General features: G+C 32.1%; 2 protein-coding genes across 8 annotated transcripts; one reads left to right on the top strand and one right to left on the bottom strand.

Annotated features, from left to right (window-relative positions):
* Positions 1-248: 248 nt before the first annotated feature.
* LOC146911625 (uncharacterized) lies at positions 249-4,088 on the top strand. 6 transcript variants are annotated; one of them, XM_085725976.1, is made up of 7 exons: positions 401-861; positions 1,000-1,135; positions 1,255-1,282; positions 1,387-1,469; positions 2,497-2,582; positions 3,042-3,208; positions 3,773-4,088. In XM_085725976.1, the coding sequence occupies exons 1-6, from the start codon at positions 624-626 to the stop codon at positions 3,095-3,097; spliced, it is 627 nt and encodes a 208-aa protein (XP_085582102.1). In that variant the 5' UTR covers positions 401-623; the 3' UTR covers positions 3,098-3,208; positions 3,773-4,088. The 6 variants fall into 6 exon arrangements, 4 of the variants coding, with proteins under 4 accessions (XP_085582102.1, XP_085582101.1, XP_085582103.1 ...); XR_015018795.1 differs by lacking the exon at positions 3,042-3,208 and having other exon boundaries at positions 249-861; positions 1,260-1,282; positions 1,387-1,458; XM_085725975.1 differs by lacking the exon at positions 3,042-3,208.
* Positions 4,089-7,886: 3,798 nt separating this feature from the next.
* On the bottom strand, positions 7,887-10,530 carry LOC146911626 (uncharacterized). 2 transcript variants are annotated; one of them, XM_085725982.1, is made up of 4 exons: positions 10,389-10,530; positions 9,835-9,963; positions 9,642-9,735; positions 7,887-8,182 (listed from the first exon to the last, which is right to left on the bottom strand). In XM_085725982.1, exons 2-4 carry the CDS (start codon positions 9,961-9,963, stop codon positions 8,052-8,054), a joined length of 354 nt encoding a protein of 117 aa, XP_085582108.1. In that variant the 5' UTR covers positions 10,389-10,530; the 3' UTR covers positions 7,887-8,051. The 2 variants fall into 2 exon arrangements, with proteins under 2 accessions (XP_085582108.1, XP_085582109.1); XM_085725983.1 differs by lacking the exon at positions 10,389-10,530 and adding an exon at positions 10,054-10,072.
* Between the last annotated feature and the right edge of the window lie 842 nt (positions 10,531-11,372).

Consider the following 11,372-nt stretch of genomic DNA (forward strand, 5'->3'; position numbering starts at 1 on the left):
GATAAAAAATAAAATGAGGATAAAATAGTAAATAATTTATTATTTAATTAGGTTAATATATCATTCCATCCCATACCCTCCAAATTGGAGGGGAAGCAAAATGAGAGTAAGTGATGGAATAGGGTGGAATGGATACCATCAAGTTCCATCCCATTCCATTCTTTTTTTAAATATCCAAACAATGGAACATAATGCCATTCCATCACATACCACTCCATTCCATCCAATACCACCAATCCAAACAAAGCCCTAATGAAGCTCCTTCCATTTTGTACTGAATTAATGCCTGGCGGTAAAATCCTAGGGTTTTTGACTGTGGTAATGACTGTTTAACCCTTGGTGTGTGTTTGGTCAGCAATGTGAATTGGTTTAAAAACTGCAAAATACAATTAGCCAATAGACGGTTTCAGAACAGAGGAAACTTGAACCAAATACTGTACACATTTAAAAGGCAGTCATGGTGGAGATTTGAAATGAGAGCCCTGGTTTTACACGTTAACATCAAGAGTCATGATTACAACCCCATGTGATTCACTTTCTTCAATAAGTTGGCAGAGGAAAGATGAACCAATTTGACTTTCAAACAAGTGACTTGGGTCTCCTATTTCAAATCACAATTCCACATGCCAAACCTCCTCCTCCATTCCTTCACCATCTGGTTTTTATCTTCTTTCTCAGTCTCCTCTCAAACCATCCACCCTCTCCTCCACCGCCACCAGCCCACCGTCCTTCCATCACCATCACCATCGTCCTCTTCCTCACCACCCTTCATCAACAAAGCTTCTTCCCTCGCTGAATTTCAAACATCAACTCTGCTCAATTATGCTTTTCCATCGCAAGTCATCGCGTCGGCAATTACAGGTCAGCTCTTCTTCTTCTTCTTCTTCTTCTTCTTCTTCTTCACTAATCTTACTCTGAATCAATTCTGAAACTAAAATCAATTCCAATCCCGGTTTCAATTGTGATGCCTTTTTCGTTTTCCATTTTATGATTGAGAAGCCGACGTGGAAGATCCACGAGAGAAGACGAAGCAGTGGGAGGCAACAATTTATCTCAACAACCAATCTCCGTTGATTGGCTATGGAATGATACAAAAAATTTCTACCATCAATTTGGGAAATAGAGTTTTGATTGGGTATTTTTTATCATTGTTCTTTCGCTTCAGCTATGCTATTGTTGTTCACTGTTTGAGGATTGAATTTTATTGAGTTTTTCATTTTAATTTTTCATGTTTGATGATTTTGGTTCAACAAGGTCAGATCCACATATCTTTCCTTTTGAGGTATTCTAAACCAACCTTTTATATATTACTCTCCAACTTTAACGCAACTTTGCTTTATGTTATTAACATTGTAAGGTTTTTTTTTTGTTGTGTTTGTTTTGTAGGTTTCTCTTGGTTGCTGCTTGGTGCTGAGTGTAAAAGAGAAGAAATTATTACTCTATGTTATTTGCTTCAAAGTAATGATTTGGTACTTAATTTTGTGTTTAAGATATTGTTATTAAATCAACTAGAATGATTTACATCAAATTTTCATGTTCCTTATGTTGGTGAATTATCTTTTGTTTTCTTGAAATTTCATTGAGTTTCTTATCCTTTGTGCTTACTTCCATTTATTTATTTAGAAAGTCCTGAAAAATGATGTGTTTTGAATTGTTTGTATTGGCTTCTTGAGAGTCTTGATGAATGTGTATGAAAGAGTATGCTTTCTCTTTCGCTCTCTCGAAGACAGAAAAAATATTGGATGATACACAAAACATTTTACATGCTTTGATACATCAGTGTTGGAAGATACACAAAATAACCATTGTTCTGTTCTTAATCTATCAATATTAAATACAGTTGGTCTGCAAAATTAACAAAATGTTTCATCTGTTTTTTTGTTTTTGTTTTATGGAATAACCTTCTAACATACATGTTTATATCACACTGTAAATCTCTTTATGTTTATAATAAGTTGTTTTGTGTCTGTTTATGCACTCATGGCTGCCTTTTTATAACTCTGTTATACTATTTGTGGGACACATATCCATTATTCTATAAAATCTTATTATGAACTCTTTGTGGGACACATAATGAAGTTTGCATTTCATGTTTGTATTTTGTTGATGCTTTCAAATGTTTATGATTTTATCAGGTATCGATAGTTTGTAAAAGAGTGAATATCCATGTTTGTTCTGTACTAAATCATGATTAGGATGCTTGATTACATTGCAAAATCATTTTGAATGCCTCAAGGTTATCTTAACAATAGAGACTAGCATGCCGAGCGTATTTTGAGTGGCTCAAGGTTATCCCATGAAACAAAAATATCTTATTTATAGCGCATGAATGCCACCTTTATCATCTTTAAAAACTTCTGCTAAAGAATCTCATTATTTACTGTTAAAAAAATCTACAAACTAAGAACCTATGCCGCCTATTTCAGAATATTCTATATTACATCTTTGGGTTCAATTTACAGATTTTATATCAACAAACTAATTTTGTATGTGTAGGCCATTATCAAGCAATGAGTGCATTAGTTTACATGAAGATACTGCTGAAGGAAGTAACAGAACGCCACTTTGTGATATTACCAACTGTAAGCAATGTTTGCTTCTTAGTTTTATCAGTTTTATTTTTAAAATTTGAATCAGCCTTATGTCTAAGATCACATCATTGGTGTCTAAGTCCGTCGCCTTTTCGTTTTGTTCTGATTTTTAATCGTTATGTTGAACTTTTGAGTTGCGTTTTGTATTTAGCTTTATGGTGTTTTCCTGTATGGCATTATGAACTATCGTCTTTTGTTTGTGTTAATCACTGTGTTGAACATAGCTTTCGAGCACGGAAAGTTCTGAATCAATTTAATTAGCATTTAACTGTTTTAAGATTACTATACTTGAGTGTTTTGTTTTAATTTCTAATGCTCAATTGCAAGTTTCTTTCCATAGTGTCAACACAGTAGAGAGACTTCAACACCTTATGCGCAATCTGTTATCATTCGGTTTGTGGTTTTTTTTTTTTGGCAATGAGTATGTATGCTTATGTTGCCGCAATTTAGGTGAAATCACCATTTTGAGTGAAACAACAGTTCAGACTTCATGTATCGCTGTCTAAATTACGGCTGGCCAATGTGAATGGATGGATAGAAAAGCACATATAGCAGTATCATAATTGCTTATATTTTGATCAATGTGAATATCTACTACAATTTATGCACTAAATATGGTATGTTTGGTTTTTTGTTTTACATTTTTCCTGTTCAAAAATATGATTCAATCCCTCACCAAACTACTATGAAGCATTGTTTTACCTTTAATTTCTTAACTTGCTTATAAATTTAAAACTTATTTATTTAGACAGGTTGTAAAAGTCGTCTTTGGTATTGATTTTGATTTATAGAACAAAGTCTAAATCTATGCTTATGTTTATGATTTTGGAAGTAATTTATTTAGATTTCTTTAGTTTGATTTAGAGATAGATATGAAACTCTATAATATCTCATTTTGTATTTGCAATACACCAAGTTGTGTGACTGTAGAATATCCATCAGTAACAATTCTCTGCACATGATTTCTTCACTTCCTCCAAGAAAAATCACTACATCGATCCTCTCATTCCAGCAATTTCTAGATGTTGGTTGTATATGTATTCTTTCACATGAAAGTGTCACAACTTTAACTTGGTGAATTTGGTTACTATAAGTGACACCACTAATTTTCTTTCGCTTGCAATTTTTGTTTTATGATTTTGGCATGTATTTCTTTTTCTAATTTTTTGCATTCATTCAAGGTATTCTGGTGGCCATGAAATTGTTAGTCCTTGAAAAATTTAAGGTCAACCATTCAAGGTATATTAGTGATATCTTCGATTTGAGCTGCTACAATGTTATGGAGTGCACATTCACATTTTTAGGAGTAAAGTTTGGAATGCCCATGGAAACTTCAATGAAAGATTTAATCACCAATGTCTATTTTCTTTTTTAAACCTCTAGCTGTAATCAAACCGAATTCATAACAGTTTATGTTTAACCCAATGGTTCATTGACATTTAAGTGAAAATTAAGAGCCGGACATGAGTCTGAGTAATTACATATTTTGTTATTAAATGTCTGGTATAGTTCATGAGCATATTCTAAAGCCACTTATAGTACAGTTAGCCGTAGAAATACATTTTAATAATTAGTATTACACCGATTAGTAATCACATGCTATTGTAGAAATTGAAACGGTTAAAGTTTCAAATTCTTTATGCTCTTATGTTGTAATGAAATTGATATATATTTAATGCTGTTTTTATTGAATGTACTCCCTCCGGTCACTATTATAAGCAAAAGTTCACTTTTTAGATTCATTCAATAAATGATGTATGTAGTCTATATATAGACCACATACATCATTTACTGAATGAACCTAAAAAGTCAATTTTTGCTTATAATAGTGACTGGAGGGAGTATTTCATTTAAAACAAAGTCCATATGTTGCCTCTACCTGAATCTCATCATTTACCCGTGCGATAGCACGGGACGGCGACTAGTTAAAACATTAATCAGAGTTGGACCCTAATGAAATTGTAATTTGCATATGTTAAGACTCGAACTTGTACTTAACGAAAGATTGGTCTAAGTTGTAAGATATCTTTTTGAGCATGTGGTCAGGGTTTGATTTTTTGCCTCGTGCGTATGAAAAACTCTGATTGAAAATAAAAGATTTGTCTTATGTGTCCCACAAATCATTGTTGATGCTACCGTGATTAATCGTCGCTAAACGACGATAAAAAGTTTGTACAAATGTATATTGTCGTCCAATTTAATCTCAAACAAAAAATCATATTTAAATTAATTCATAAATAAGGTTTAATTACTTATCACTTCTTTATCTTTTAACATCAAGGATTCAAACTTTAACTATAAAATATCTTGATTCAATATTTAATTTTTTTAAATATTTTTTAAAATATTATTTAACGTATCGGTCATGCACATGTGCTACTAACACAATTTTTTTAAATTAAAAATATGATTTGTTCAACAAGCTGCATATCAAAATTACCATTATAAACTTCGAATGCGGAATATAATTACCTCTTCGTTTTTATATATTAACGAAGAGTGCTTAAATATTAATGTATTTTATCTACATATAGCCCATTAAGCTATCCACTGTGTTCATGGTGGATTTTATCCGAGCATAAGAAGTTGATATATTTTTTATTACTATTATTATTTTTAAAGGTCTATTTTTTTTATTCATGGTGGATTTTATCCGAGCATAAGAAGTTGATATATTTTTTATTACTATTATTATTTTTAAAGGTCTATTTTTTTTTTTATTTTGTGTCAATCAGATATTCTCAGTGTGCAGCTGCATACATTAACCGCTCAAACCTGACAGATAGGACCACAATGATTGATAAAGCCCTCTTCGTAGAGTTAGAATCAAACCCAATAAACCAAGATTTATGATTAAGATGCAAAAGATCCCTTACAAGTAAGATATGTGATGCAAGAGACACAAATAATATTAACTTTTTAATTTATTTATCCACACACTCATATGACTCGTGCATATAACTTTTTTAATTTTTTAAAATTCTAAAATTGTGCCAAATACTATAAATTTTCATGTAATCCATCAAAATCAACTTAAAAAAGAAAACAGGTTCCATAAAGCTCTTTCCCTCAATCCACACTGGACAATTAAATTGAAATCCAAATTCCATGGCAAGAAAAGAGAATCTCATACATGGTTGTAACACAGGACATGACGTTCCTACTATAGCCATTTTTAAGTAAAGAAAATTAATTTTTGTAAGAAAATAAAAAAAACCCATCTCATTTATCTATCACCTTCTCTACTTACTACTACAAGACACACTCCTGAGTCACGTCACCGTATTTCTACTGTATTATTATTATTATCGTTGTTTCATTATTCTGTGAAAATGAAATTATTATTATTATCGTTGTTTCATTATTCTGTGAAAATGAAATGAAAATTAACTTAACTAGACTCTAACCCGTGCGATGCACGGGTTTTGTAGAATTTCATATATAAATATCATATTGATTATACATTCAATACTATGCTATGAAATGACTGCAAAAAGCAACAAAAAATTGCAAAAATTACACCAATTTAAACTATTAATAGGAGAAACAAAGAGGCCGGCAAAATTATACAAAAAAGTAAAGTTTCTAATTATAAAATTATCATCTAGATCAGTCAAATTATCTACAATTTTAAAGATGCAACTTTAATATCGTATAACGTAGTAAGCGTACACCAAAAAAAATGAAAAAGAACTACTATCAATAAAGGTACCGCTAATAATAAAAAATAACTGCTATGAGAGAGGAAACGCTAAGGCGGTTGGGGCTTTAAAAAAAATGTTTTAGTCATGTATTTCAATTTTGGAAGCAACAATATTTCAACAAAAATTGAAGTGACATAGTGGTTATAGTTGTAAAGTGTAAGCATAGGGTACCTGGTTTGATTCCTTGCAAACTCTTTTTTTTCATAAAAGTTACTCAGATCCACCAAAAAAGGTGGGATTAATTAGGGCAAACTTATCAGAACTGTTTAACATTTATATATATTAAGATATTAAGATAAGAACCTAAGACTAGGGGTGGCAAAACGGGCCCGTCCCGTTGGGCCAGCCCGTTTAACCCGCCATTTTAGACGGGTTGGGGTGAGATTTTGAGCCCATATCTCTAGTTGGCCCGCCCCTGTTAAGCCCGCTGAAAAAGCGGGTTATAGCGAGGTGGGGCGGGTTGTCCTGCAGGCTTATTAAACTTTATTTTTTTTTATATTAGTGATCGAATTTTTAATATACACACCCCATAAACAATTGGGCCAAATGATACCAACCCAACCTAAAATTGTCTCACTTTCTCTGATATTGATAAGTGATAACTGATTCACCACTAGTCCACTAATTCACCACTGCATTATATTGAGACTTATTTCATGTTGTTGGATTTATTTTGTAATTTGTTTTATGTTGGATGTATGGTGGATTTATTTTGAGATTTGTTTAATATTAGAGTCTTTATATTGAATTTATTGTTTTTATAATATCAACGTATTTGTTAATAATGATCGACAAAAAAATATTTAAAAAATAGACGGGCCAGCCCACCAATCCGCCTTTAGGCGGGGCAGGATGTGAGTTTGAGCCCACCCCCTCAAGTTGGCCCGCCCCGCCCCACCCCGTTTTTGGCGAGCTAATAGCAGGCTGAGCCTAAACGGGGCGAGCTGGTCCGTCCGTATTGCCATCCCTGCCTAAGACCATCTACAATGGGGGGGGAGTCCTTCCCTTATTAAGCACCGTTGTAAATAGACACTCCCTTTGTGACACCAATGAATATGGTGCTTATAAAGGTGGGTGCTTGTATAGGCACCCTCTCCTATTACTCATGAGTCCCACATGTACAATTAATTCTATTTTTTTTATATATTTAATCATTGTATTATTTTTATATTAAAAAATAATTATATAATAGTTGTAAATGAATTTGATTCCCTAAAAAAAAAATAGTTGAATTTGAATTTGCTTGTAGCATAGCCGCTCGAAATTGTAGCTGACATTTCTTGTATTCAATTACTCCTTAAAAAAAAATTGTACTTAATTACTTTTTTTTTTTCCTTCGAATAGCTTCATCTATATAAATATATGAACAATGGCTTTTATAATTCACTATAAACTTTTATGAATGAGTATAAAAATTATTGTTAAAATGTAATGATATAAAGTTATTGCTGAGACCCAATTAATAATTATTTTGAGGTGCTGGGTTGGAGAGATTGGGTGTTTAGTACGTATTAATTATAAAACGAATGACGTGTACAGTCGGGACCCATTTAAGCACCCAAATGGGATGCTGCATTGTGGATGGTCTAAATGATCAAATTGAGAAATACTATTTGGAAATTGCGTGGCAATAACCACATAATAAAGCTATGTCATTTTTGTAACTATTAATTCATTAAAAGTAAAGTAAAATAAAAAAAGGCATTAATCTGTCACATAATTCCCATCAGAAACAGCATGAAAATCTTCTATATATTTATCCCTCCTTCCACTGGTGTCCACACTTTTGATTCAAGCACTCGTAAAATATTGTTGCAGGTTCATCAGCTGATCGAGTCTGTTCCATGCGATAACTAGCTTGAGGATGGCGACAATTTGGGCAAGGTACTAGGAGGGAAAAAAAAAAAAGAGGAATGGGTGAGAAAAGGAAGAAATAAAAATGGAAATAATGATAAAGAAATAACAAAGAAACAAGGATTGCATAATTACTCAATATCCCTTAACAAAAACAAACAGTATTACAAATTGTACCAAAAAGAACAAAACAGTATTACAACGGACATCGAGCAGGCAAGACGTCTAAATAGTAAATCATGATTCAACTGTTTTAAACCGCTCAAACCAAGACAGAACAGTGGTTGAACCGCTCAAATAACCAAACCACGAACAATGTTAATTCACAATTCAACCGCTCAAACCGTAAATCATGTAAAAAAGACATCTAAATCATGATTCAACTGTTTTAAACCGCTTGACCCTAGACAAAACGGTGGTTGAACAGCTCAAATAACCAAACCATAAACAATGTTAATTCACAATTCAACCGCTCAAACCGTAAATCATGTAAAAAAGACATCTAAATCATGATTCAACTGTTTTAAACCGCTCGACCCTAGACAAGACGGTGGTTGAACCGCTCAAATAACCAAACCATAAAAAATGTTAATTCGCAATTCAACTGCTCAAACCGTAAATCATGTAAAAGAAAAGCACAATGGAATCGCATGATGAACAGAAAGACAAACTTAATACAAGGAAAGTAAACTCAAAAGTTCCTATTAGGAGTTGATAATCAAAACTGTAACATGCAAACTCACACAAACAAAACCAGACCATGACTTCTACTTCCCTACTTCTTAAAGATCATAAATACAGCTTTGAGCATACCATTCTTATTAGGAGTTATATCAGACAGCATTCTTCTGATATAGCTTAAAAGTTCCTATTAGGAGTTGACTCAACAGTTCCAATTAGGAGTTGATAATCAAAACTGAAACATGCAAACTCGCACAAACAAAACCACACCACGACTTATACTTCCCCTACTTCTTAAAAGCTCATAAATATGGCTTTGAGCACACCGTCCTTAAAGTTAAAACCAAATCACAGAAATTTGATATGTATTGACAGGTATAAATTAAGCTGCATCAGACAGCTTACATACATGATAAAAGTATTACAGGCTTAGATTTGGCTTCACATTTTGACACATAAACCTTCCAAATATATTGGATGACCTCAACAGTGCTAGGAAAAATAAACAAGCTTGCCTTACACTAAACTAAAGCCCCATTTATCCCTTTGCATTAGATCACATTCAACTCAAGAGAAAGTCTTTAGTCAATAAGATAAGAGGGGTAATCACTAAAAACAGATTGTATCATCTCCAACGTCCAATAAACTAGTACAATCAGTTCAGACAATTGATATAATTATTTCACAAATAACAATAAACTAGCATTGATTGATATTTGATTATCCAAGTAAACAAGTCCACAATGAGCTAAAGAAGGATGATTAACAAAAATTGCGATAAATTGTGAGAAAAGTAAAAGAAAAGTAGTACTGTCGGCTTTTGGTTTATTCTTGTTGATTTCATCATGGGAGATAATAGGGTCAATCCCTTTCCTGACGAGCATTTGCCTTCTCTTAATCTTAACCTGTAAAGTAAAAAAACATGATGATAAAGAAAGAAAGATGAATTGAAGGTAACTAATTGGGTAATAGAAATGGAAAATAGACTCGAGTACATAACATACCCCTGCCTGGATTGGGCAAATATATGGACAAGTGAGGCAATAAAACCTTGTGCGATGAGATGTGCCGTGACTCGTAGTATTGGGTAATTCAAGCATCAGCATGCTCCCACACATAGGGCAAAACTCCATCTTCACACACCAACAACAACAATGCAATCAACGTCAGAATATTTGAATTAAACGAATGACTCAGTCTTAACATAATTAATTAACCATTACCTAATTAAACACATGACGAAATTTCATATGACCAATAAAAGTACAATACAGAACGTAACCTGTCCTGGCGGCGGCGTCGTGAAAACAAGTTAGGTATTTTCACTCTTCACATTCAGATTTCTGTTTTTACTTTTATACCTATCAATTCACTTTGAGTTTAATACAATGTGATGTCGTTTTGAATTTTTCTACCCACACCCCAAAAATTCCTAGTCTTGACATTTTTAAAGCAATCCAAGTTGAATGGAAATTTAACAATAATATAATCGAATCAAACACAGAATTGAACAAAATCAAATTGAACTCAGAATTGAACATAATCGAATCAAACATACTTGAATTGAAATTGAAATTGAAAGAGGTGCGCTTGAAGAGGATGAATGGGCGGTCTGGACTTGAATGTTTTCCAAGTTTCGATAAACAGAACGAATTCCACACAATACGCAGTTTCAGTTCAGTTACAAGGTTTTTAGTTGTGATTTGCGGGTTTTGGACAGAATTGGAAATTTATTTTATTTTAAGGGTATTTATGTTATTTCGGGTATTTAATATCTTAAAAGTTTTGTGTCAAAAAAAAGTTATGTTTTTAATATAAATTTTTTTTTTAAAATTTTGTTTTAAACTTTTTAACGCTTTTATTTATTCATTTCTTCGTCATATGTAAAATTATCCTTTTTTCTTTGTAAAAAAATAACTTTCTTTTCTTGTTTATTCATTTTTCGTTGTAAATTAATAAAAAAAAATTATGAGTTTAATGATGTTGGGTTGACGGTCCAAAACAATTTTGCACATACAACCAATCAAAATATTTAAAATTGTCATATCAATTTATGTTTTTAATTTACGTGATAATTCAAAATGCTTTGATTGTGTGTGCACAGTTGTTTTGGACTGTTTTTGTCAACAAAAAAAGTTGTTTTGGACTGTCAACCCACTACCATTAAACTCAAAATGTAATTAGTATACAATTATTTTGCACGACACATGCTAATGTGTTATCACGTCAATTAAAAAATATAAAAATACATGAGCTTTCATTTTTATTAATTGACATATCAACGCATCATTGGATACGTGTGTGAAATAATTGTATATTAATAATGTATACTAAAATCCCTCAAAAATAAATAAATAAAGTATACTAATTAAATTCTATTTATTAATAGAAATGTAAATTAAATTTTATATTTTTTTTTGAAGGAATTAAATTTTATATTTTAAATTTTATATTTTTTTTTGAAGGAATTAAATTTCAGGTTAAAAGTGCACATTATCAAACAAGTCATCTAATATGAGACGGAGGGAGTGATGTATTATAC

The sequence above is a fragment of the Medicago sativa genome, chromosome 7 (assembly GCF_051527215.1).
Source record: "Medicago sativa cultivar Bolivia chromosome 7, Bolivia_mono, whole genome shotgun sequence".
In the NCBI taxonomy this organism is placed as follows: Eukaryota; Viridiplantae; Streptophyta; class Magnoliopsida; order Fabales; family Fabaceae; genus Medicago; species Medicago sativa.

Bases quoted from the DNA above. Each gene is read 5' to 3' on its own strand.
- LOC146911625 (XM_085725975.1), top strand. From the start codon at position 624: ATGCCAAACCTCCTCCTCCATTCCTTCACCATCTGGTTTTTATCTTCT. The intron at 1,283-1,386 runs GTATTCTAAACC...TTTGTTTTGTAG, and splicing joins CACATATCTTTCCTTTTGAG to GTTTCTCTTGGTTGCTGCTT. The intron at 1,470-2,496 runs GTACTTAATTTT...TTGTATGTGTAG, and splicing joins TGCTTCAAAGTAATGATTTG to GCCATTATCAAGCAATGAGT.
- LOC146911626 (XM_085725982.1), bottom strand. From the start codon at position 9,963: ATGGAGTTTTGCCCTATGTGTGGGAGCATGCTGATGCTTGAATTACCC. The intron at 9,736-9,834 runs GTATGTTATGTA...TTTACTTTACAG, and splicing joins TTTGCCCAATCCAGGCAGGG to GTTAAGATTAAGAGAAGGCA. The intron at 8,183-9,641 runs GTACTACTTTTC...TTTCCCTCCTAG, and splicing joins GAATAAACCAAAAGCCGACA to TACCTTGCCCAAATTGTCGC.